General features: G+C 45.9%; 1 protein-coding gene across 2 annotated transcripts in view; it reads right to left on the reverse strand.

Moving 5' to 3' along the window:
* Nucleotides 1-25,625, reverse strand: part of SEC14L1 (SEC14 like lipid binding 1) — a 67,481-nt gene that overhangs the window by 8,147 nt on the left and 33,709 nt on the right. The window contains exons 3-12 of one of the 2 annotated variants that reach the window (XM_064270681.1): nt 15,879-16,028; nt 15,632-15,730; nt 14,252-14,380; nt 13,230-13,464; nt 10,833-10,942; nt 9,145-9,334; nt 6,250-6,338; nt 3,205-3,275; nt 1,924-2,095; nt 926-1,060 (exon numbers count right to left, since the gene is read on the reverse strand). In XM_064270681.1, the coding sequence (XP_064126751.1) occupies nt 926-1,060; nt 1,924-2,095; nt 3,205-3,275; nt 6,250-6,338; nt 9,145-9,334; nt 10,833-10,942; nt 13,230-13,464; nt 14,252-14,380; nt 15,632-15,730; nt 15,879-16,028 (1,380 nt within the window). Of the gene's footprint in view, nt 1-925; nt 1,061-1,923; nt 2,096-3,204; nt 3,276-6,249; nt 6,339-9,144; nt 9,335-10,832; nt 10,943-13,229; nt 13,465-14,251; nt 14,381-15,631; nt 15,764-15,878; nt 16,029-25,625 lie in introns of both variants that reach the window. The other variant, XM_064270680.1, reaches the window with a different exon arrangement.

Raw genomic sequence — 25,625 nt, forward strand, 5'->3', positions numbered from 1 at the left:
CTCCGGCCACAGGAAGGCAGAAGAGAACCAGAGCCTCTTCGACGAGAGCCTCTTCGACGAGAGCCTCTTCGACATTCCCGCAGTCTTGCAAGGCCAGGGTGTGGCGACCCCTTTAATGATGAAAGCTCTTGGCATTCTGACCAGGCCAGCAGGGCGGTCGGTGCACAAAGCAGCCTGACCTGCTGTGAGGCAGGCCTCCTCCTGCTCCCGGGAGCTCAATTCTTCCCGTCAGAACGACAGGGCAACTTCATCACATATAACAAAGCCACTTACAGACGTGGCTTATCTCACAGGCACTTGATCAGTGACAGTCCTGTAATTTACCTTTTTTTTTTTGCCCTTGTACTGTGATTATGCCTGCAATTTTCTTAAAGCAGCACTAATGAGCTGAGAGCTGAACTCAAAGTGTTTTTGAAAGTCCCCTAACCATTCAGGAAGACGTGCCTGAAAACCCAATTCGTTAGCTAAACCCAGCATCGACACATCTCGAAAGGACAACCTTTACTCCTAAGGGTGACCAGAGGTCTTGTCTGTAACAGGAAGCAGACACAGGAGGCAGTGGAGAACGCCAGGTCCTGTGGCTCAGAGCTGCTGCGGCCCACGGAGCCCTGCCCCAGGCTGCTGCTGCACACTTGCGTGCCCTCAACCCCAAGTCAGGGCACTGTCCCCGGCACCCCAAGGTCCTCAGGGCACTCACCTCTTCTGATTCCTTTATACCAACATAGAATGTAAAAGTGGAGGCATTGACATGATTACCCAGCAATTCAATATATTAAAAAAAAAAATTACATAAAAACTCAGTTTCTATGGAGCTTATTCCTGGATCAGAGAGACAACAGCCACAAAACAACCACAAAGCAAACCGAACATGAAGGGTGTTTGTGCAGACCAGCACCCCGCCCCTTTCAGCAGCCTCCGTACGCACCATGCACTCTCCGCTCAGGAAATCTGGGATGATCTCTCTGTCGATGTAGTCCAGCAGGCCGCCAGGACCCTGGTAGTCATTTCCCGCATAAATAAGGAACTTCCTTCTGGTGTTGTCGTCAATGAACGGACTAACCTGGAGTCACAGGAAAGACACTGGTCATGTCTGCTTTGCCAACTGATTTTCAGAGACAAATGACACTGTGATAGATGAGTGGGCGATGGGGGTGAGAAGGGCACTTGAGCTTGAGACACGGGTTCTGTGAAGTCCATTTGCAGGACATTAGGACGTTCAGAAAAAACGTGGGTTTCTCTGTTAAACACATTTTCTATCCTTCCACATTTACTTTGTTTTTTCCTAACTAGTTAAGACTTGTTGTATGTCATCAAGCAGACTCTGACTCATAGCGACCCTGAAGGACACAGGAGAACTGCCCCACAGGCTTTCCGAGGCTGTAATCTTTACAGGAGCAGATCACCAGCTCTTTCTCCTTTGAAGCCACTGTGTGGGTTTGAACTGCCAACCTTCCGGTTAGCAGCCAAGCACCGAACCACTGCACCACCAGGGCTCCTTATGGTCACAGATTTATGTATACAAATGTACATAGTCACTGCCAACAGCATCTGTATGTACCAGCATCCAGAGCTCGAGGGACACCCGGGGGGCACGTAACACATGGCATCTGCACACACCAGAGTCCAGAGCTCGGGGAAGACCTGGGGGGCAGGTAACACGTAACGTCTGCACACACCTGTGTCCAGAGCTCGGGGGACACCTAGGGGGCACGTAACACATAGTGTCTGCACGCACCAGCGTCCAGAGCACGGGGAACACATGGGGGATTTGCACACACCAGCATCCAGCGCTTGGGGGACACCTGGGGGGCAGGTAACACATGGCATCTGCACACACCAGCATCCAGGGCATGGGGAACACACGGGGGATTTGCACGCACCAGCGTCCAGAGCACGGGGAACACGCAGGGGATTTGCACGCACCAGCGTCCAGAGCACGGGGAATACGCGGGGGGCACGCAGGATGAGGAGGCGGCCCAGTGTCTCGGGGTAGTTGGCCTCCACCACCTCAATGATGCGCAACAGGGCTTTGACGCCGGGTCTCCACAGGTGGCGCATGTTTAGTCCTTCCAGGTCCACCAGGCAGGTCCACGAGCTGCGGGGTTACAGAGCAGTGTGTCACTCAGGATACGGCATGAGTGCCACACGGTGTCTTGTATTTCGCCTTTTCTTTTTGAAATCATAAAACAGTCATTTACATCCGGTTCCATCTAGTTTTGTGGAACTGCAGTTTCATGAACTGTGTGCATAGCTCCTGTGTTATCTACTCCTATAAAGCACAGAGGACCAGAACCCATCACCCATCACCCAAAGGCCTCTCAGTGAGAGGTGCTCAGTGATCCAGCAAGGAGAGTGATTTGTGTCATCCTTCACACTTAAGTCACGTCTCCTGGTCCACTGCCAACAAGGCGCACACCTGGCATTTAACACGCAGTGCAACTGAGCCGCAATACGCTGTTGTTGTTAGGTGCCGTCGAGTCAGTTCCAACTCATAGCGACCCTACACACAACAGAACGGAACACCACCCGGTCCTGAGCCATCCTTACAATCATTGTTATGTTTGAGCTCATTGTTGCAGCCACTGTGTCAATCCACCTTGTTGAGGGTCTTCCTCTTTTACTAGCAATACGCTAGTCTTCATCAAAGAGTTACTGCCCTATGAATGGGTGGTTCTCTTTTCTGATATTAAAACAATGTTGCAATAAAGACTCTCTTACAAAAGGTATGAGTATTTAGAATTTTAATACATATTTGTCTTTGGAGCTGGGGAGACAGCAGTGAGCAAATATCTCTGCGCCTTCCTGGGGCCTACGTTCCATGATGCTCTTCTCAGCCTCTGAGTCACTCACGTTTCTACGACAGCTCACCATAATCAGAAGTCTGGTTTAGGAACGCATGCGCGTGCGCACAGAAACCAACTAGACTGCATCGAAGCCGCAGCCCTGGGTCATGAGGACCATGCAGGCTGACCCGACAACAGGCTGGCCTGCCCGATGCCATGCCAGCACTCCCCAGAGGAGGAAGAAATACTAGGACCCGGCAGCTGTCCCTCCCATGTGATCGGGTTACAATTTTACCTATTTTCTACCATGTGGAACACTGTGGAAAACAGTCAACTTTCAGATTTTGGTTTCAAAATCAACTAGAAACATTTAATTCATATTCTCAAATAAGCCAGAAGCAAATCAAAATTCCACATCTACCTGATAGGTCGACCAAAGACTTTGGTATTTTCTTCACACCGTCTTAGCCCTTCTTCATTTATGGAGAGAACCTATGCATAAAACAGCCATAAAAATGACCGTGATTAGTCTCAAAGGCTCAGACTGTTGCATCAGGCTGTGAAAAAGAGTGACATTAACACAGCATATTGCAGGTAGGCATGTAAACCCCAAAAATCATGTATTTAGATTTTCTGCCATATTCACGTACACAAAGCATATCACCAACAGAATATCTTACTCTGGAAAGAGAATAAACACTATCGCCTACAGCCAAAGTAAGACCCCAAGTAAAGCAACGGTGAGCGAAGTCACCAGTGAGCAGGGCAGGGTGTGATCTTTCGGTTTGTCTTCAGGACAAACACATTTGGAACTGAAGATAAGTATCTGTTAAGTGTGAGAACATCTGGATACTACATGCGCCTGCCAGGAGAAAGGGGAGTCTAAGCAAACGCTTAAAGTTCCGCTAAAGAGAGCCCTCCATTTGGATTAGCTAGTCCTTCCCCATAGATGTCGGTCTGTATCTTTATGTGCACACACGTTCGCACAGATAAATACGTACACACGCATGTACACTCACACAGTGGGAGGGCTAATAGAATACCCGACAAAATGTTGGCAGAGGATGCTCTAGGATAAGGAGGTGTAGTTTTCAGTGTTGCTGTTTCTAATTTAAGGACAGTCTTCTGCTGGGGCGGGGGGAGGAGCGGGAGACGGTGCTGCCGGCGCTCACTTGGAGGCTGCACGGGAGGTGGGAGCCTGAAGGCAGGGAGACAGGTGACACTGAGAGCCACCCCGAAGGAGAGCGAGGCTGGGGTAGTGAGGTGAGGCCATGACTCAGGATCAGCTTCCAAGCAGTCATCCTGAGTGGGTATGTTTTCCTGATGCTTCCATTGTGACTTTTGTGTTGCCTTCTGAAATCTCTGAAATCTCTTAAATATATAAATAGATCTTCCTTTCCAACTACAAAAGCAACACAGGCAGTCCCTGATTGAAGACATGTGCAAGTTATGACAAACCGTACTTAACAACTGTCTTTTTTTTTTTTTTTTGGTACATGTTATCATTAGTAAAGATTATAGTCTTGGAAACCCATGGAGCAGTCTACTCTGTCCTTTAGGGTTGCTGTAAGTCGGAATCGACTTGATGGCAATGGGTAATCTTTATAGAAGCAGACTGCGACATCTTTCTCCCATAGAGTGGCTTGGTGGCTTCAAACCGCCAATCTTTCAGTTAGCAGCCAAGTGCTTAACCAGTGTGCCACCAGGGCTCCTTAAATGAAAGCTAGTGTAGCTACTGAGCCCTGATTGCTCAGTGGTTAAGAGATCAGCTGCTAACCAAAAGGTCGACAGTTCAAATCCACCAGCCACTTCTTGGAAACCCTATGGGGCAGTTCTACTCTGTCCTACAGGGTCATTGTAAGTCAGAATCGACTCGATGGCAACAGGTTAGTGTAGCTATATTAATACTAGATAAAATACGTTAACCAAAAATTATTAGGGATGGAGAGGATCACTACACAGTGATAAAAAGTTCAATTCACCAGCAAGGTACGTCAGTTCTAAACTATCCATTATTTATAGGACAAACAGGCAAATGAGGTAGTATTCGACTAACGTCAGAACTGACTTACGACTCTGTCATTGAAACGGAACCCCGTTGTAAGTCAGGGACCCCCTGTACAAGCTTGTAGTATCAGTCCTCAGCCTAAGAATGCAGAGACGAAGCCAAAGCCCACAACCTCCCCTCACTCTTCCTGGTACAATGGAAACCATTTAGGGTATGTCTGTGCTCACAAGAATACATGGGGGTATGTGTAAACAGTGCTTTACAAAACAGATATATGCTGGTATGTGTAAACAGTGCTTTACACAGATATACGCGGGTATGTGCAAACAGTGCTTTACAGAGACACACTCGGGTATGCGTAAACAGCACTTTACACAGACACGCGGGTATGTGTACCCAGCGCTTTACACAGACACACGCGGGTATGTGTACACAGTGCTTTACACAGACACGTGGGTATGTGTACACAGCGCTTTACACAGACACACGGGGGTATGTGTACACAGCGCTTTACACAGACACACGCGGGTATGTGTACCCAGCGCTTTACACAGACACACGCGGGTATGTGTACACAGGGCTTTACACAGACACACGCGGGTATGTGTACACAGGGCTTTACACAGACACACGCGGGTATGTGCACCCAGCACTTTACACAGACACACACGGGTATGTGTACACAGTTACATGCGGGTATGTGAAGACACGGTGCTTCGGGTTTTTGTTCTGTAACAACAGTCACGTCACCCACACTGCAACTTGCTTTTTTCACTTAATAAGTGACTGTGAGGACCCTTCTTGTCAAGACCAGTATATACAACTTGGTCTTATCAGCTGCATAATTTTTCATAGAAGGGCAATATTTTCCAACCACCAACCTATTAATGGACATTCAGACTGTTCCCTTTTCTAGTATTAAAACAGTGTTGCAATGAAGACCCTTTCATACTGGGTAAAAGGCTGAGAATATTGAAATTTTTCGTATCTATTCCCCAGATTTCTCAAAGAGTGGTGGCGAATAGATTAGTCTCCACTTCCTCACACACTCAGGAGCGTGGAACGCATCCCGGCCCTCTGGAGGGCTGAGGCGGCTGAGCCTCTCTTCAGAGGTTCCTGCCCCTGCCTATTTCCTCACCTATAAACTGCTTGTTGAAACCCTGCCAATTTTTTTACTGGGATGTCTTTATCTTAAACTTGCAGAAAATCTTAATATATTAGGAATACTTACCATTTGTCTAGTGGAGTATGTTAAAAATATTATGGGTTATTTTCTGTCTTCTGACTGTGTCTACAGGTACCATTTCCCAGAGAGGTCTTTATACACAACAGTCAAATCCCATCTTCCTCTTAGGAGCTCTTGGTTTCCTAGCTTGTTCAAGGACTTCCCCGACCCCAGGCTTATACAATATCCTCTGATGTCCTAAGGTCCTAACGTCCCTGCAGGGGAGCACTCACGTATCTCAGCAGGGCCTCCTCGCCGAGGGCACGCACCAAGCCTTTGGTGTCCATCTGCCCCAGCCGGAGCACGTAGAGGGGCCGCCCATCTGCAGGGGGGAAGGAAACGCATTGTCAGCACTGAGGCCTCAACAAGAACCTTCAGGAGACTCCAGGTGAGCTTGAAGCTCTTTCCTAAGCTCGCAGGCAGCAACTGACTCCTGTGAGGCGTTCCCACGTTTCCCCCTCAAACTGTAAAAGAAGAGCCAACAAGGAGCAGTGCAGGGGCAGTTCGGCAGGGCCTGGGGAGGGATCCCTGGGGCTGCGGAGGGCTCGATGGGGCTGGGGGAGTGGGGAGCCTGGAGAGAGCTCTCTGGAGCTGGGGGAGTGAGAACTATAGAGAGCTTGCTGGGGCGAGGGGAGCTGAGGCCAGGGGAACTGTGGGCGACAGCAGGGCGCAGTTTCCTCACTTCACCAATCAGGGGTTCAGTGAGCACTTGTTCTCAGTAGCTGGGGAACATCAGATTGGTCACATTTTCTATGCACACTTCTAAATTTTCATTTCTTAAGTTACCAAAAAGTTCACATGAAGATTTTAAAGAAGTCAGCTTCCTTAAATTCCCACCCTAAGGGCTAAGGATAAACTAGGACTTTGTGGAAATCTTTAAATTCAGTAAACTCTGGCTCTGCTTCTTTATGGCCTGGAGGTCTAATGGATGGAGCCTGAAAGGAACCTAAGTCATCACATAAGCTCCATGCCATCACTGCCTGTTACATAAAAGAGAAAAAGATCCCACTGATCAGAGAGTACCCACAGTCAGCGGTGCCCAGACTCCTGCCACTCAGTGTTCAAGGAGAGTAACAGAAAGAATATGGACTGATCATGTTCCTGAAAAGCAACTACAGCTTGTCTTCTGTTGCTAATGGCGGTCATGTTGTTGTTGTTAGGTGCTGTTGAGTCAGTTTCGATTCACAGCGACCCTATGTACAACAGAACAAAGCACTGCCTAGTCCTGTGCCATCCTCACAACTGTTGTTATGCTTGGGGTCACTGTTGCAGCCACTGTGTCAATCCATCTCGTTGAGGGTCTTCCTCTGTTTTGCTGACCCTCTACATTACCAATCATGATGTCCTTCTCCAGGGACCAGTCCCTCCTGATAACACGTCCAAGGTATGCGAGACAAAGTCTCGCCATCCTTGCTTCTAAGGAGCATTCTGGTTGTACTTCTTCCAAGACAGATCTGTTTGTTGTTTTGGCAGACCGTGGTCTAGTCAGTATTCTTCACCAACACCACAATTCAAAGACTTCAATTCTTCTTCGGTCTTCCTTATTCATTGTCCAGCTTTCATATGCATATAAGGCAACTGAAAACACCATGGCTTGGGTCAGGAGCACCCTAGTCCTTAAAGTGACATCTGTGCTTTTTTAACTCTTTAAAGAGGTCTTTTGCAGCAGATGTGCCCAGTGCAATACATCCTTTGATTTCTTCACTTCTGCTTCCACAGGCATTGATTGTGGATCCAAGTAAAATGAAATCCCTGACAACTTCAGTCTTTTCTCCGTTTATCATGATGTTGCTCATTGGTCCAGTTGGGAGGATTTTTGTTTTCTTTATGTTGAGGTGTAATCCAGACTGAAGGCTGTAGCCTTTGATCTTCATCAGTAAGTGCTTCAAGTCCTCTTCACTTTCAGCAAGCAAGGGTGTGTCATCTGCATAACGCGGGTTGTTAATGAGTCTTAATGGTGGTCATAGGGCCCAATATTCACCTTGTATTACCAGCTGGTGAACTTCACCTCCTAGCAGAGTCTGGCTCCTGATCTGTTCTACTTAAAGCAAAAAATCTTGTTGAAAGGCTGACTCTCCCAAATTTTAATAAGACACATTTGTCAACGTGTTACTACCAAGCTTCACTCTTTCAAGGATCACAAAGTAGAACAAATATAAATATTACATGCTTCCAGTAAAAACTAATAAAGCTAGAATTAACCTAGAGAAATACAAAAGATGAGTCAGAAAAAGAGATGAGTGGGGACTGTCTAGCCCAGAGAGGGCCTGTCATGAGGCAGGAGAGGAAGTGGCCCTATGGTAATCCCTAGGGGCAAGTTCCCAGTGTCTGTGGTCTTCTGTCCACTATCAGGGTTTGAATCAGGAAACGAGAAGCAGATCATGGACAGAGTAGGGTCTCGTGCAGGGCACGATCCATGAAGAATGGAGTAAACTGTGCTTTAAATTCCCCGTTTAAATCATTCTTCATTCTAGGTGTATTATGCCCCTAGATTTATGCTTTACTTTCACCCCAAAGCAGAACTGAAGCTCTTTATTGTCTAGATGTCGAAAATCTGGCTAAACATTTTTATAGATACCATAGGGGTTTAGGAAACACAGTGGCGCAGTGGTTAAGAGCTCAGCTACTAACCAAAAGGTCGACAGTTTGAATCCACCAGCTGTTCCTCGGAAAACCCTCTGGGGCAGTTCTACTCTGTCCTATAGGATCGTTATGAGTTGGCACCCACTCGCCGGCAGCGGATTTTTAATGGGTAGGGGCTTCAGTCACTGAAAAGTCCCTTTACTAGCATGGTACCATGGGAGAAACCCTCCCTCTACGCATTTCAGACCAGACAGGCTTGTTAATAGGGCAAAACATCTCCATTTCACTAAGAAGGGCAGTAAGTAACTAGCCCAGGGGCAACGTGGGCCCTGAGGAAGAAGCAAACACAGGTCTCCTGGGCTGCTCTCTGAGATATCCTCACAGCGCGTTAGGGCTGTGGCAGTGGCCACGATGCCTCAGAACAGAAAGGGAAAGACGCACCAACAACTGGTTATAAGTCAGGAAAAGTGGAGCGGTCTTGAGTCTTTATGACCCATCGAGACAGATCGTGATGCAAATTAGACAGTGGCAAGCGCCTGGATCACCTTTGTCATGGTGGTGCCAGCCCCCTGCGTAGTAATCCTGAAGGACCTGCGGAGGGTTCCAGGTGTCCAGAATGTAGTCGACCTGGTGCTGCTTCCGCCAGGTTAAGGACTGGCACAGTATCTCCCTGGCCTTGTCAATGTTGAAGTCCCGAGCGCGTAGGAATCGAAGAATGTGCTCGTCTTTGGGGATCTAGTGAGAGAAAAGACGTTTCTAAGCAATGTCAGAAGTTGCTAAGGGAAGAGAAAAATCAGTTGCTAAGGGAAGACAACCTCCAAACTCCCCCTGCTTAGCGTGAGGGAGCTGCATTCCGCTATTTAAAGTTAGCTGTTACCAGAAAAATTTCACTTAACGCTTTAGAAAACCAGCACTATTAGCTGGAATGACCCTGACGGCACTGCATTTTCGTTTCAGCAGCGTGAAGACATAAAACTATTCTAGAAACATCAACTGTGTCCCTGAGGTCATCTGTGAATATAAGGGTCTGTGCACTTCTCTGTGAATGTATCCTGCATAAATAAAAATGTACAATACAAAAAAGCACTGCTGGTTTTGGTAGGGACGGTGGTGCTGCGAACCTACAGGAACCGTCTAGAGATTCGACAACTGGTGATCAACAGGCCGGCTTCCCTGAATAAAGAACAGCCAAGACTACATCTGCGTCTCTCCAGATCATGCATCTTTCTCCACGGCCACGCACTCACACACATGCTAAAAGCATGCCATTGGCCCAAGGGGACCAGGAAGGAAGTGTGAGTGTGAGCCTGTTCACCACCCACCCTGGAGAACTCACTGAAAGAGAGTGTGTGACCACTGATGCAGCAGCCTCTCTGCTCAGAAAGGATCACACAGTCAGTCACAGTGACAGGAATGTGAGTTCCGGAGCCCACCACCCACTAGTTGTAAAGACCTCGGGCAAGTTACTTCCCTTCTCTGTGCCTCAGGTTCTTCATATGTAAAACGGGGTGGCAGAAAGGGAACCCACCACATAGGGCTCTTGGGAGGATCTGAGAAAGAGCTTCAAGTGTGTCTAGGACATGGCAGTGCACAACAAGCGGCAGCTGTTGTCACTGCGGCTGCTTTCTTGACCGCTGTTACATGGTGCTCCTACACTTGGTCTCAGTAACCAGGTTTGACAGAGTTACAGCAGGTCAAGTGCACACACTGCCAGCTTCCCTTTACTAAGTAATGTCAGTAACTAGACACACAAGCCCACCTGTCATTACCAGCCCCACCCCTGCTCCATAAGTAAAAGGCTCATTACAAAAATGGAATTAACACATTATAAGGCAAAAAACGTCACCAAAAAACTCAAAATGAAACCCCCAATATTTGTAATCTCTGGATAAACCATCTGTGAACTCCAAACTTTCTGAAAATTAAAAGGTATGAATACTTAGAACACAATGTTGCCTTGTAACTCGACACCTGGTTGTTTTTAGCCTAGACTGTCCTCTGTGAAACCCAGAAAAAACACAGCTAACTATTTTTTTTTTTAATTATACACAGAGGAGCGTCAGCACCTGCCGCAAAGGACAGAGACTCCTCAGACAGAGATGCAGAGCTAGTCCCTTTCAGCTGGGAATGAATACCCCAGCCACAGCAAGTAAGAACTCTTAGTGGCTGTGAGCAGAAGGCTCCTGTGGCTTCACACCTAGAAGACCCCTGCACGCTGAGGGGCGAGTCTTACTTTGCCCTTGTGGGTTTCCTGGAGCCACTGGCGAAGTCTGATGAGGCAGCTCTCCTGCAGGGGGGTCAAGTCGCCCAGGTATCTCTTGATGTAGTCTGCATCTAATTTATCTAGAACATAAGTTACACAGTATCATGTTACAACCAAGAACACTGGAACTTGACGGCTCAGTGAACTGTGATCTTGATGTCTTAAAAAATAAAAATTATCATAAAAAAATGTCTTAGACAGAGGTAAATGAGACCCTAGAGATGGCAGACTTAAACTCCTCCTCCTTCCCCCATCCCGGAGAAATTCACAGGTAGTCTGTATAATGAAAACACTGGCCAAAATGCAGGTGAACTTTCTGGTCAACTATCTTTCTCGATTACCAGCAGGTCACCTCTACTGGCAGAATCTCAATGCTAGTCACAATAAAACAACGGACATCCAGATCTTTAATGACTGTCTTTACTTAAAGTTCTATGAAGAGGTCTCACATGATATCAAACTATGAGACAAAACAAACAAGCAGATCTAAGCCTACTTTGGATTGAGCTACTCTACTCGAGAATACAGGGAATCTTTTTCATGATAATGTACCACATGCTGGAAAAACAAGACAGCAAACGTTTCAGGACGGCAAAGAAAAATTCATGATATGAAAAAGAAAGCTCATTCCCAAGCCAAGTAAAATACCTGCCACCTTTAAAAGCTAACAAAAGGCCCAGTTTCACTGTAGAGAAGAACGTATGGAAAGATACAAGTTGATATTTTAACAAAATTTCTGAGTGGTAGGATTTTCTTATGTTTTTTCTAAACTTGTTAGAATGGGCATTGCTCTTATAATTAAAGAAAAGGTTTGTGCGTGTGTGTGTTTTAATACACATAAAAGGCAGCAAAACACTGTGGCTAAAAGCACAGATGCTGGAGCCAAACCACCTGGGCTCAGTCCCCGCTCTGTGCTTCCCAGCTGTGTGACCCCAAGCCAGTTACTCAGTCTCTCTGAGCCTCAGTTAACACATGGTATAAAGTGAGACTCATGGCATTTCCTACCTCAAAGGAACCAATACTGAACGAGTGGATATTCATAAACTGCTTAGAACAGTACCTGGCCCAGAAAACAAAAACAAAGCCAGCTGTCATCGAGTCAGTTTCAACTCCTGGCGGCCCCACACGGGGCAGAGTATCCCTGTGCTCTTGAGGGTTCTGAGTGGCTGTGATCTCTCACAAGTAGACTGCCAGGACTTTCTTCCAGGGCACCTCTAGGTAAGAGTCGAACCACCAACCTTTCAGTTAGAAGTCGAGCATGTTAACTGTTTGCGCCACCCAGGGATGGCCCAGAGGTGTAGCGGGCGGTAGGGTTGGGGGAGCCCAGAGAGTGTCACTTGTTCCCAGCACAAGTCCAAGGGGGCGCCAGACAAAGTGTGGAATGACGTTCGGAGGTGCCACAGACATGAAAGGTACCTGAGGCAGCCGGACGAGAGGGGGGAAGGTGTTTGTGCTACCAAAGCCTATTCATATTGAAATTAGTGGAGGGGCTGCAAATTAGAGATTGCCCCTGGGTGTTCATTCCTGGGAGGGCCTGGCACAGGGCACACGGAAGCCTAAGAAGTGTTTGACTTCGATGATGACATCATTCTGCTAAAAGGATTCATAGCTACCATCCATTCACTAAAGATGTTGTCAGCATTTCCTGGTCTCACCAAAGGAATGACTGCTGGCTAAGCCTTCCCGCCTTTTAAACAAAAATTCTAAGTTTCTTCATTCTCAGAGAAAATAAAATAAATATGTCACCTAAGCTGAAAGATAAGGGCCAGAAATAAGAGACTAACATTTCCTTTATGTAACATCTAAATATTCCAAGGAAACGATAGGTAGAGCAACCAGGGAGAAAATGACTCCTTCTAATTTACTAAGCACTCAGCTGCTAACTGAAAGGTCAGTGGTTCAAACCCACCAGCAGCTCTTTGGGAGAAAGATGTGGCAGTCTGCTTCCACAAAGATTACAGCCTCGGAAACCCTGTAGGGCGGTCCTACTCTGTCCTACAGGGGTGCTGTGAGTTGGAATCGACTGGACAGCAGAGGGTTTGACAATGGGTGGGGGACAATAGCACCCTTGTTGAAAGTGCGTGCATGACATCATTTCCCTCTGGGGCCAGGTCACAATGACACAGTTCTGCTTTATATATGAGGGGTCTTGCCTCCTTCTGGAGTCCCTGGGTGGTGCAAACAGTTAACGTGCTTGGTTTCTACCCAGAAGGTTTGAGGTTCAATTTCACCCACAGGTGCCTCCAAAGGCCAGTCACTGAAAACCCTGTGGGGAACAGTTCTATTCTAACACACATGGGGTCACCACGTGTCAGACCCAACAACTGACTAAGAGTTGTTTTGGAATATAGCCTCCTCCAGACCTACCGTCCGGGGTCCCCACTACCAGCTCGGGAGCCCCAGCGATGTTACTGAGGGCCTCGCTGCTCAGCCCTTCCATCAGGGCAGTGTCAGGGGTGACAACAGCTGTGGACACTGGCTGTTTCTTGCAGGAGAAAGCTGCCTCTGAGGAGGCTGTGAGGGAAGGTGGTGTCCAGCGGGGTACGAACGTGATGCCTTCCTCTTCTAACTGACGAAGGTAGTACTCAATGATTTCTTTCCCCTTGAAAACAATGCCAGGCTTAAGGTTAGTATGTATACAACATACGCATTACTCACCCCTCAAAGGCTTTTAAAACACAAACCGAAAGTGATTGATACGGGAAAAAAATATGGGAAAAGTCAAACGCCTTTGTGTTTTCATTTTTCTTAATTATTTTACTTCCTCTTCTCCAAAGGTCTAGGAAACAGTATCTAAAAACATGGCAATGTCTATATATCTCAATCCAAACTCCAATACAGCATTCTGAAAATAAAACAAGCCTTCAAAAAGCACCCCACAGTCCCATACCGACATGTTTCAAAAGCAAAATTCTACAACCATTAGCAACAGCATGAAGACAAGAGGGAAGAGGGGGAGTCTTCCATGGAAGACGAATCTCACAACCCAAGGGCTGGGAGCCCCTGAGAGACCGCCTGGTAAATTTCCTCAGTACACAAGGCCCCCCAACAGCAGATCCACAGAGGAAACTTGGGGTGCTTTAAGCTGGCTGCTGCTGCCTCACCCCAAGTCTCACCTTTCCCAGCAAGTCCAAGGAGAGAATGTCACAGCCAACAGCCACACATTCCTCTTACTGGCAATTAGCACCCTCAGCACCCTGTCCCCCTCAGCATCCCGTCCCCTTCAGCTCCTAGGATGTCAGGCACTGTGCAAAGGCCAGGCAGTTCTTCAGGAAATAGCTGCGAACCCCTTGCAAACCATTCCTGGCCTTCCAGAAAGACTGTCGGCTCAGGTCATCTCAGAATGACTCCTGTCCACCCTTTTCCAGAAAATCTCAAAGTAAACTCACTTTTTTAATGTTGCTGGTGTATTGCTTCATTGCAATTTTTTCCACTGTACTTTCAAAACCAAAGAAAGATTTAATATCTAAACTTGCAGACTGTTCAAAACAGGTCCAGTCTTCATTTTCAGGGTGAACCTGCCGAAAGGAAAGAAAGCACTCCCATCAACTAGTCTGGCAACAGAGAGCACCGTTTGTCTGTTCCTCAACCAACTGGTAACCAGAAGCAAACATGGATTTTACTAATAATGTTGTTATCATGAAAACAGCAAACGAAAAAATTACAGAGAGGTTCAAAATCCTGAGGAGGTGCAAATAATCTCCCCAAATACCCTGACGGTGGCTATAAAAGGAGAGCTTTGTGCTCGTTTCTGGCTGACTCACTCATGCAGCATACTGCTGAGCATGACGGGCACCGTTCTCCACCATGAATAAAATGAAGGCCCCCACCGTGTGAAACTTCCGGTCTAGCCGGGGAGACAATTAGCCATAAACACAGTGAGGAGTTCATACGGGTGTGGGAAGGGTGTGGGAAGATGAGCGATATGGAAAACAGAAATAGGCAGAGCAAGGTTAAAAGGATGGCAGGGCGGGGAGTTAGCAGGCTAGGAATTAAACAGGTGACCGTGCTGGCTTCATCCAGAAGGTGAGGTGTGAGCAAGGACTGACAGACGTGAGGGGCAAACAAAGCAGTGTGGTCTGGGGAAGCACTCTTGGCAGAGCAGGCACTTGGAGCAAAGGCTCTTAGGGGAAGCTGCTTGCAGATCAGGGAAGAGCAGGAAGGTTGCCTGGCTTGTGTACAGTGAAGGAGGGCCGGCGGGTACAGACCAAGTGAGGACACGGGGCCTGTGGCCCCCTGGAAGAGCTCTGTGTTCGTTTTTGGCTCACTCACTCAGGCAGCATGTTGTGACTGGCACTGTTCTTCACCATGAATAAAACAAAGGCCCCACCGCGTGAAACTTCCGGTCTAGCCAGGGGAAACAGTTAGCCATAAACATGGGCTTTTCCTCTGAGGACATGAGGAGACCCTGTGGAGTTTGAGCCTGGAGAAGCAGTGTGAGCCCACGTATTTTACGTGGCTCTGTGGATTCTATGCTGAGACTATATTAGAGGAGGAAGAGGACAGAGGCACGCAGACCTGTTAGGAGGACATCCTAATAACCTGGTCAGAGGAGCACCTCGAAACAGGGCGGTGAGCAGGGAAGCTGGGGAAGACAACGCCTCTCAGCTCTCATCTTAATATCTATATCTTGCTTCCCTACAATCCCACTAATCTGAGTGACAATATTTGATGAAGAACCGCCCTCACGGACAAAAAAATGCACTGTTTAAAATGATGGCCAGTACGTCAGCAAGCGTGCTGCCTCTGGCTGGGCGCCGGCTACTCACGCTATAGCAGCAGTGCTCGTTGATGATGACCCGATTAGAAAACGTTTCATTATGGGCCTCAATATGCAAAGTCCGTTCCCGAGAGTTCAGAGAATTTTTCTGGACAAAATAAACATAATCAACTCCTGCAATCTTTAAAAAAAGAAATAAAAAGAGTTTATTAAGAAGAGCCAACTGCAACAGAAGCTGTAAGTACTGATTCATCTGGTTTTGAAGGGTCGTCTTTTAAGATGTCCTTTTTCGTTACCTTTTTCAGCAGCCTGGGAGCGTCTACATCCAGTTTGCAGCGCCGTTCAATAACATGGATAGCTCCATCTTCACTCCTGAATTCACTCACAGTGTCACTGTCCACAAACATCGGAATCAAAGGACATGTGGGAAACCTCCTTTCATAGGCCTACAGATTTATTAATTAAAGAAAAAAAAAAGAGGAACTGAATGAAGACACAATCTGATAGCCATTGATATTCTCTGTGGAACAAAATCATCTCTTAATACATGGCAACAGGTTGCAGCACTGCTATCTTAGTCTTTACATCTTACGGTTTCATTAAAAAATAAAAAGACACACAGTGTTTATGGATTGGAACTTGAATTAATAAAGATGCAAATTCTCCCCAAACTCACGTTAAGGTAGTGCTGATCAAAATCCCAGCCATAGACAAGGTTATTTAAAATTTACATAAAAAGGCAAAGGAATTAGACTAGCTAAAACAATTCTGGAAAAGAGGAGCGTGTCGGGAAGAACTACTTTTCCTGAGATTTAGGCTTACTATATAGCCATGGAGTCCCTGGGTACTGCAAATGGTTAACATGCTCCGTTGCTAACTGAAAGGTTAGACGCTTGAGTCTACCCAGAGGCAGCTTGGAAGAAAGGCCTGGCAATCTACTTCTGCAAAGCAAGCCATTGAAAACCTTATGGAGCAGAGTTCTACTCTGACACATGGAAGGGGTGCCACAAGTTGGAGTCGAGTCAACGGCAACTGGTTTTGGTTGGGTTTACATAGCTCCGGTGATCAAGACTGTGGTACTGGCAGAGGACTACAGCAATGGTGAACAGAATAGAGTCCACGAATTGACCCACACAAATCTGTCCAACTGGTTTTTGACAAAAGTACAAAAGCAATTCAATGAGGATGGGTCACCTTTTAACAAACGGTACTGGAGAAACTGGACTGCAATAAGGCAAAAGAGATGAACTTCAACCTAAACCTCATACCTTACACAAAAATTAACTCAAAATGGATCACAGACCTCAGTGATATTCTCCTATGTTTATCTACTCCCCTCTCTCACTCAAATATACTCTGAATCCCATTACTGCCATAATCTTGATAAATCGTACATTATGTCTCCACGCATTTTCTAAAAAAAAAAAAAAAAAGTTCAAGGAGTTTACTCAACTGCTCAGGCCAGCCCACAGATAATCTCATAGGAAGTTCTAAGAATTTTCAGCAGTAAGTATTGAACACATGAGCAATAAATTCTAGGGAAAAAAATTTTCTGATTATCACTTAATTTGCACTGACACTGAAAACTATCTAAACTGACTTTTGCATTGGACTACATTATAAAACAAAACTAACCAACTGGCTTTGCACATTCCAGCACTACAAGTACCAAGAAATTGAGACTATGAGGGCATCAAACAAAAAAATTTTTTTTATGTTACACAAAGGGTAAGCTAAGGGTCTCTCCCTTAGCTGAATTAGACCATTTTCAAACCACCTACGACATCCTTTAAATTCTTGAGAGGCTGTCAGCATAAGGTATTACCCACACGGCCTAGCCTTGACTTTGAAACAGACTAAAAACTTTCCATTTCCTGTAAAACTGTCCATCCATGTAGACTCTTATGTGCACAGACACCCACCTTCACCTTGGTATACCCCAGCCAGATGGCACTTTAAGGTATCCAGGCCAAAGAGCAGCTGCCTCAGGGGATCAGCACATGCCTCTCCAAAGCTGTGGGTGTCCAGACCCGTTAGTAAGCAGCTACATCCTGCTGAGTCCTGCCACCCTGTTATCAAAGGTGTTACTGGCCACAGGGAAGAGACAAAGTCCTACTTCTCTTTGTATCCCCAGGACCTTACTCAGTGCGTGAAGCAAAGCTGCTGTCCAATAAGCATTTTTTAAAATATGGAATGAATGTTTAGTAAATAAAGGAGCCCTGTGGATGCGGTGGTTAAGTACTTGGCTGCTAACCGAAGGCTGGCACTTCGAATCTACCAGCCACTCCATGGGAGAAAGAAGTGGCCTTGGAAACCCTATGGGGCTTTATGTTTCCGCGCTCACTCACCTTGTTTGGCCTGAAGGGTAAGGTTAGTGAACTCTGCGCACTGTCAGCATATAAAGCCCTAGCTTCTTCGAGGGTTATGGGAAAGAAAGACGGCCAACAGTTGGTTGATATAGCTTTAGCCTCTGAAGTGGCTTACAGATACCCGTACCCTAGCTTTTCAACATGGGCTACACTCCGTAAGGGCCCTACACGCACGTTAGCAGCCCCTGGAGAATAGCAGCATTCTAATTTTACTAAAAACATTAATATATGTCCCAGCTCTACCCACTGGAAGGGTGTAGACGCAATGACACCTGTAGCAATGAGCAAACTTGGCCCTCAGATCTTGGTTTCTAAATACCACTCCCTACCAAAAAGGAATCAGGCTGCTTGGGGAAATGGCTGATTACAGAGTCTGGCGCAAGGGAAGTTCAAGGTGAGTCTGAAACATTTTGTACCAGAAAGCAAGGACGTCCTCGATGACCGACAGGGACACGTCAAAAGGATACAGAAAGAGGCCAAGGGGGCTTCACTGGCCAATTCTGGGATAATCTCAGCACCAGAAATAAAAAAGATGGTCTACCATTAAAAACCACAGTGTTAAGGAAAAGGGGAGGGGAGGACATTTAACAGAAAACTGCCACCTAATAAACAGAGAAGAATGAATGGCAAAATTAGAAAAATCACCATTTTTCGCTGCCCGTATGCAATAACTGATTCAGGCCAAGAACCATCAACCAACGGAATGGCTGCTGGAGGAAAGCGTGAGGGTCTCAAATTATCGTCCTACAGGTTACCAGTTACAAAGAGACAAAGGTCCTGATGACACCACCTTAATTTAACCAAGTGGTTAAACACAGAACCAATACCGGGACCATCTGACAGTCTGATGGGATGCAGTGGAAGTGCCTGGGGCCTACCCAGCACTCTAAGAATGCTGAACCCGAGGCTAATCAGACAAATCCAAATTACGCAACTTTCTACAACCAACTAGCCTGGGCCTGCTTACAAAGGAAAAAAAATAACAGTATCTTGAAAGACAAAAAAGGCAGGGAACTATCTAGAATAAAGGCAACTAAGGAGACAGAACTATCAAATACAATGCTTCACTGACTCTTGGGTCAGACTAAAAATTACTAAACAGAACACTTTGGGACCAAGTGAGAACTGTGACTGTGCACACAAATAATACTCTATCGGTATTAAATTTCTGTGATAATGTGGTATTTTTATTCTCAGGCAATACAGGCTTTAGTATTTAGGAGTAAAATGTCATGATATACATAACTTACTTCCAAATGGTTCTGCAGAAAAAAAAATGTGTGGGTGTGTGTGTAGAGAGAGAGAAAACGAAATGAGTTAATTTAGCTAGTGAAGTGTATACAGGTGTTCACTGTACTGTACCAAGTTTGCTAAAATAAAAAATTTTCAAAACAGAAAGTTGGCAACAAAACATTAATGTGTGGCTAAAGGTGGCCCTAAAGGTGGCTCTGAGGGAAAAAGTCCACGTGTAAACTAAAAGTGCTTTTATTACATAAAGCCAGAGCCTGTCCAGGTTGGCCCAAACCAAAAAACTCACTGACCTACAGTCTGTATTGTCTAGATTGCTATATTTTATACATGAAAATTTATACAAATTTTAGGCTTGCCCAAAGTTGTAGCCCAGGGGTGGCAGTCCAGGTGTGCAGTACCACAGGGCTGGCGCCTACCCCAGGGACCCTCCCAATGCTAGCTCCCTGTGGCTCTAGGACATGCAGGCCCATAGTGCGCCAGCTTCCGCTATTTCAAGAGAAGCCAGCCACAGGGATTTTTATGTGAAGATTCCCTATTTTTAAGACCCTGTTTGGGCCAAAGAGCCCACATCAGCGGGCCTTCCATGCTCTTCTCTGCACCAGGAAGCCTCTGTAAGACAGCCAGGAGGAAGGAACCCCATTTTCAACTCTCACTGGGTTCAAATCACTCCACTAGAAAAGGCAGCCAAATTTCCAAATGTCTTTTTTTCTCTCCAACTATCGGCAATATTATGTAGCCACTTCCTCATCACACCCAACGTTTGCCAAATACAAACATCAAGAAAAGCTGGACAAAACGAGCTCTTTCAGAACCTGTTTCTTCGGGGGGGAGAAATGTTATTTGCTGTCCCCTTTTCTAACTCCAAGAACCACTGCTCACTCATTTGTTTAACATGGCTATTGTTTCAATAACAAAAACACAACCAGGGCCTTATCAACTTGCCCCTGAGAGGAATGCCGCCTTGGGGTAACTCTGCTTCTTCCTACCTTCCTACACCCACTCTTCCTGTTTCAAGGAGAGTTCTGAGCCTGCAATTTGGGAGCTTGACAACAGTATTTTCAGTTTTTAACCAACCTTTGAATGCAATTTTGACATATTAAAAGCTAGTACTATGCTAAAGAAAGCTGTATTTTTGTGAAGGCGTTTCAACTTGAGAATTAATCAGCTTAATGGCACATTCTGCCAAGAAAAGCCTTTTAAAAGAAATTCCATTTTAAGAACCTACCTCTAAACTGAACTGTGCTCATATCCAATTTAGTCAACAAACTCAGCCCGCGGCTTTCCTGGGAAAAACCTGGACATTCTATGTCGCTAGACTTGACCATCAAGGTCATTTATAAACAGATCTAGTTTTATCCTGGAAAGAATTGTAAGTGAAAAACCCTAGCTTAAGTCTCTCTTGGGAGTTGCCAGTGCTCAAAGAAACAATAAATATTCAACAAATCAAAAAAATGTGGCAAGCTGGCCAAGGGCCCTTAGACTTACAATTCTAAAATTCAATGACTATTAAACACAAATATATAGAGAGGACCTACCATACGCAGGCACAATACTAAGGATTCTAGAGAATATAAAAGCAGAAGCCAAAAGAACATTGCTGAGTAGAGAGATAAGACATAGAAACTTGTAATAAAACTGTATACACAATAGAAGAGAAGACTGGGGAGGAGGTGATTAACTGTCATATGAATCCTAAAAAACCCACTGCCGTGGATAGCAACCCCACTGGACCGAGGAGAACTGTCCCATAGGGTTTCCAAGGTTATAAGCTTTACAGAATCAGCCTGCCACATCTTTCTCCCCTGGACTCGAACCGCCAACCTTTGAGTCTGTAGCTTAGCACTTAAGCACTGCACCTCCAGGGCTCCTTAAATGAACTACAGTGACAATATTACCGCTTAAGAAATTAAGAGGAAATCACTTCAGGTTGGGGTGGTTGAAGGCCTTATTGAGGAAGTACGTCCTCGCAGGGTTTAGAGAACTAGCTCTGAGGGAAGGGAACATTCCTGGTGGGAGGACCACAAGCAAAACCTTTAAAAGGGAGCAAAGCACAGACTAAGTCCAGAGCACTGGTTCAGAACTGTCTGCAAAATGTCAACTTACTCAGAACCTGGCTCAAGTACAGGAGGGGCAGCGCCACGAATAGCTTCAAGTGCCAGGGCCCGCGGCCGAAGACACAAACGCACACCGACATCTAGGCTAATTCTAGCTACTGAAGGTGACAGCCACCCAGGGGAAAAGAAAGCCCTGACCCCGCATTTTATCATAACCCGGCCCTCTGTGGGCTCCGGCACCAGACACTACACTTCTGTCAGAGAACAAGCAGTCATCTTGTCCACTAGCAAGCCCAGGTTTCAACCTGCATGCTATTTGTGAATAAATGTGCTCATATTTCATAAGGTGTTTATAAAAAATGCAATTCATAAAAACTTGACCCCTTTTAAAGAAAGACTGTAATGTAGTTAGTTCTGGCATATTTCATTCAATACTTACTGACAGCCCCTCAAATGGGCTCTCAACCGAGACTGTAAGGCTGCTATGGGCAAGCGAACAACTCTAAGACAGCACCCACAAATCTATTAAGTAAGTGTGATATTTAAACCAAGGAGCCCTGGTGGCACAGTAGCTAAAGTGCTCGGCCACTAACTGAAAAGTTGACGGTTTGAAGCCACCAGCCACTCCGCAGGAGAAAGACGTGGCAGTATGCTCCCGTAAAGATTAACCCTTGTAAGCCCTATGGGGCAGTTCTACTCTGTCCTATAGGGTCGCTATGAGTCAGAATTGACTTGATGGCAGCGAGTCTAGTTTACGGGTATATTTAAACCCGTTATTTTCCTCAACCAATGCATCGAGTCCTGACAGTGGACTAGAATACCCAGTGGGATACTCATTCATTCTACTGTGGTACAAGATCGAACAAGAAAATATCATAATGACTACATTAAAACTAAAAAAAAAAATTCTTTTAGTTTGATATGTCCCAAGCCATTCCCCTCTAAGATCAAACACATCTGAGGTTTAAACTATGAACTTCATCATAAAAAAAAACCAAACCCGTTGCTGTTAAGTCAATTCTGACCCATAGCAACCCTACAGGACAGAGTAGAACTGCCCCCACACTGTTTTCAAGGAGCACCTGGTGGACTTGAACTGCCAACCTTTTGGTTAGCAGCTGTAGCTCTTAACCACTACGCCACCAGGGTTTCCAAACTTCATCATAGAAAACTTAAATGCCAAGGTCCTGATGATACGCTTTTCCCAGAGGTAACATGTACTCTGGAAAAGACAGAAAGTAATCCATAGTCCTGTAAGGTTTGCTCCTGGTGGCGAAAGCGGTTATGCACTCGACTACTAGCCAAAGGTTGGTGGTTAGAACCCATCCAGAGGCACCTTGGAAGAAAGACCTGGCAATCTGCTTCCAAAAGTTCACAGCCCTGAAAACCCTATGGAGTGGTTCTACTCTGCATACATGAGGTCACGTGACACAACGGCAACTAACAACAATGACGTAAGGTCTAAGATGGGCACCAAGAGCAACAAGACAGATGTCCGAGTAACCCCTTAGAAAAAGCCGAGTGTCTTCTGCACGATCCTGTCACTGCACTGCCAGCAGGGTGATGAGTGTGGAAGGCTTCATCAGAGCTGCAAGGACAGATGGTGAACGCGCTGCTCAGACCACGCACCAGAAGGTGCGCATACATTTTAGACTAAGAACGCGTTCTCTTCATCTCTCTCCCAAGGCCCACTCCTATCTCACACTTTACCACACAATGGCATAAGCCAGCATATTTACTATTGATAAAGGAGCCATCTCCATATAAATTACCCTACGCCAAGGAAAGGGAATGGACAAACACCGGTAAGAAATTTTGCATCAATATTACAGTTTCTTCTATTCATATAATCCTTTGCTTCAAAAGTTCTAAATATAAAATGATTTTGTTAGAGGATGTCATGGATTGAATTGTGTCCCCCCAAAATATCCATCAACTTCAAGCAGACACATGAGACCATGTGGGCAGCTCCTGTCTGGAGGGGAGAGGTGAAGGCAGAGCGGGAGAGAAGCTGGGTGAATGGACACGGAAATACAGGGTGGAGAGAAGGAGTGTGCAGTCTCATTAGGGGGACAGCAACTAGGAGTATATAACAAGGTGTATATAAGTTTTTGTATGAGAGACCGACTTGATTTGTAAACTTTCACTTAAAGCACAATAAAAATTAAAAAAAAGATTCTATATTTTGATCGAATATTATATAAAAGAATCCTAATCAAAAGGGGGAAAAATGCAGAACAGAATTTTAAATTCTCATGGAATCCAGACTTTCTAGAGCCATGAAGGCTAGATGAACTTCTGAACTATTGTCCTGAGATAATCTTTAAACCTTAAGCCAAAAATATCCCCTTAAATTGTCTTTAAACCAAACAACAGTTTACCTTAACTAGTAAACAATGTCTGCCTTGAACACTGTGCTCTTGAAAAGAACTATCTATATGGGACCAAAGTGACAAGGGCAACTCAAAAGGTCAGACAGAAAGCTTAGGGGGCAGTGAGTTTATGTTGGGGGGGGTGGGAACAATTCAGAAAAGGAGGGTGAGAATGGTTGCATAACTCAAAGAATGTAATCAATGTCACTGAATTGTACATGTAGAAACGGTTGAACTGGTGTATGTTCTGCTGTGTATATTCTCAACAACAACAAAAACAAATTATTTAAAAAAAAATCTGTCAACTTGGCTAGGTCATGCTATTGTACGACTATCTACCATTTTGTCATCAATGTCTTCCCTATGTGTTGTAAATCCTATCACTATTACGCTAATAAGATGGATTAGGGGCAGTTACTTTGATGAGATCTACAAGATTGGATAGTGTCATGATTGAACTGTGCCCCCCCCCAAAATATGTGTCAACTTGATTAGGCCATGATTCCCAGTACTGTGTGACTGTCCTCCATTTTTTGATTTTCCTATCTGTTATAAATCACAATCCCTGCTTGTGGTTCAAGAGGATTAGGATGGGATGTAACACCAATGTAAAGCGAGTTTCTCTGGGGTGTGGCCTGCACCACCTTTTATCTTACAAGAGATAAAAGGGAAGCAAGCAGAGTGGGGGACTTGATACCACCCAGAAAGCAGTGCCAGGAGCAGAGTGTGTCGTTTGGACCTGGGGTTCCTGTGCAAAGACGCTCCTGGTCCAGGGGAAGATTGACGAGAAGGACCTTACTCCAGAGTGACAGAGAGAGAAAGCCTTCCCCTGGAGATGACACCTTAAATTTGGACTTGAAGCCTACTGGGCCATGAGAGAATAAATTTCTCTTTGTTAAAGCCATCCACTTGTGGTATTTCTGTTATGGCAGCACTAGATGACTAAGACAGATTGTGTCTTAAGCCAATCTCTTTTGAAATATAAAAGGAAGAGCGAAGCAGAGAAACGGGGACCTCACACCAAGAATGAAGAGCAAGAGCACGCGTCCTTTGGAGCCAGGGTCCCTGCACTGAGAAGCTCCTCGACCAAGGAAGACTGATAAGGACCTTCCTCCACAGCCAACAGGGAAACGCTTTCCCCCAGAGCTGACGCCCTGAATTTGGACACGTAGCCTACTACACTGTGAGAGAATAAACTTCTGTTTGATGAAGCCATCCACTTGTGGTATTTCTGTTACAGCAGCACTAGATGACTAAGACAAAGGATAGGAGAAAGAAACTTCTGAATTTCTTTGAAAATCCACCTCTTTCCCTTTAGACAACGGCGTGATGACTCAGGGTGTTTGCGCCAGTCCGGGGGTTGGGCCTGCATCCAGAGGCCTGGCGTGGGGAACAAGCACCCAGGAGCAATCTCTAAGTTTGCAAGCCCCTCCCATGGGGAGGTGATTCTCTGCTGGCTTTGTCTGGCACCTCCCTGGCCGCACAGACTTGCACCCCGGGGGGCAAGTGACCCCCTCTGTCCCCTGGCACCGCCTGCATGGAAAGGGTGCTCTATGCAGTAATTGTTTGGGTGCCCCAGTCTCCAGCGTGCACTGAGCCCCTCCTTTGCATACGGCTTTATCAGCTGGAAATGAAACGAACTGGTAACAATTACCTACAAAACTAACAGACTTCACATACACAGAGTTTTAAATCCAGAGAGAGGCCACTCATCTGATTTATTCATACTCTGGTATTTTTAAAGTGTCCAAAAAAACACAGGAGTAGGTTTTTTCTTCCTGACCCCAAGGCTGCCAGTGACTCTAGCTATTCCAAAAGGCGTGGTTCTTGTAGACTGAGCGACAAGTGGGGTGAGGGTGTCCTGAAGCAAAAGGACAAGGGTCTCCTCCCAAAGTGCCAGAGACAGTGCTACTAAATAGAGTTCTATCCATTTTAAGATGTCCTGCCATAAATTTTCCCTAACCCTTTGGATCCTAGAACCCAGTGCTAGCACCTGA

Source organism: Loxodonta africana, chromosome 18 (genome assembly GCF_030014295.1).
Source record: "Loxodonta africana isolate mLoxAfr1 chromosome 18, mLoxAfr1.hap2, whole genome shotgun sequence".
Taxonomy (NCBI): domain Eukaryota; kingdom Metazoa; phylum Chordata; class Mammalia; order Proboscidea; family Elephantidae; genus Loxodonta; species Loxodonta africana.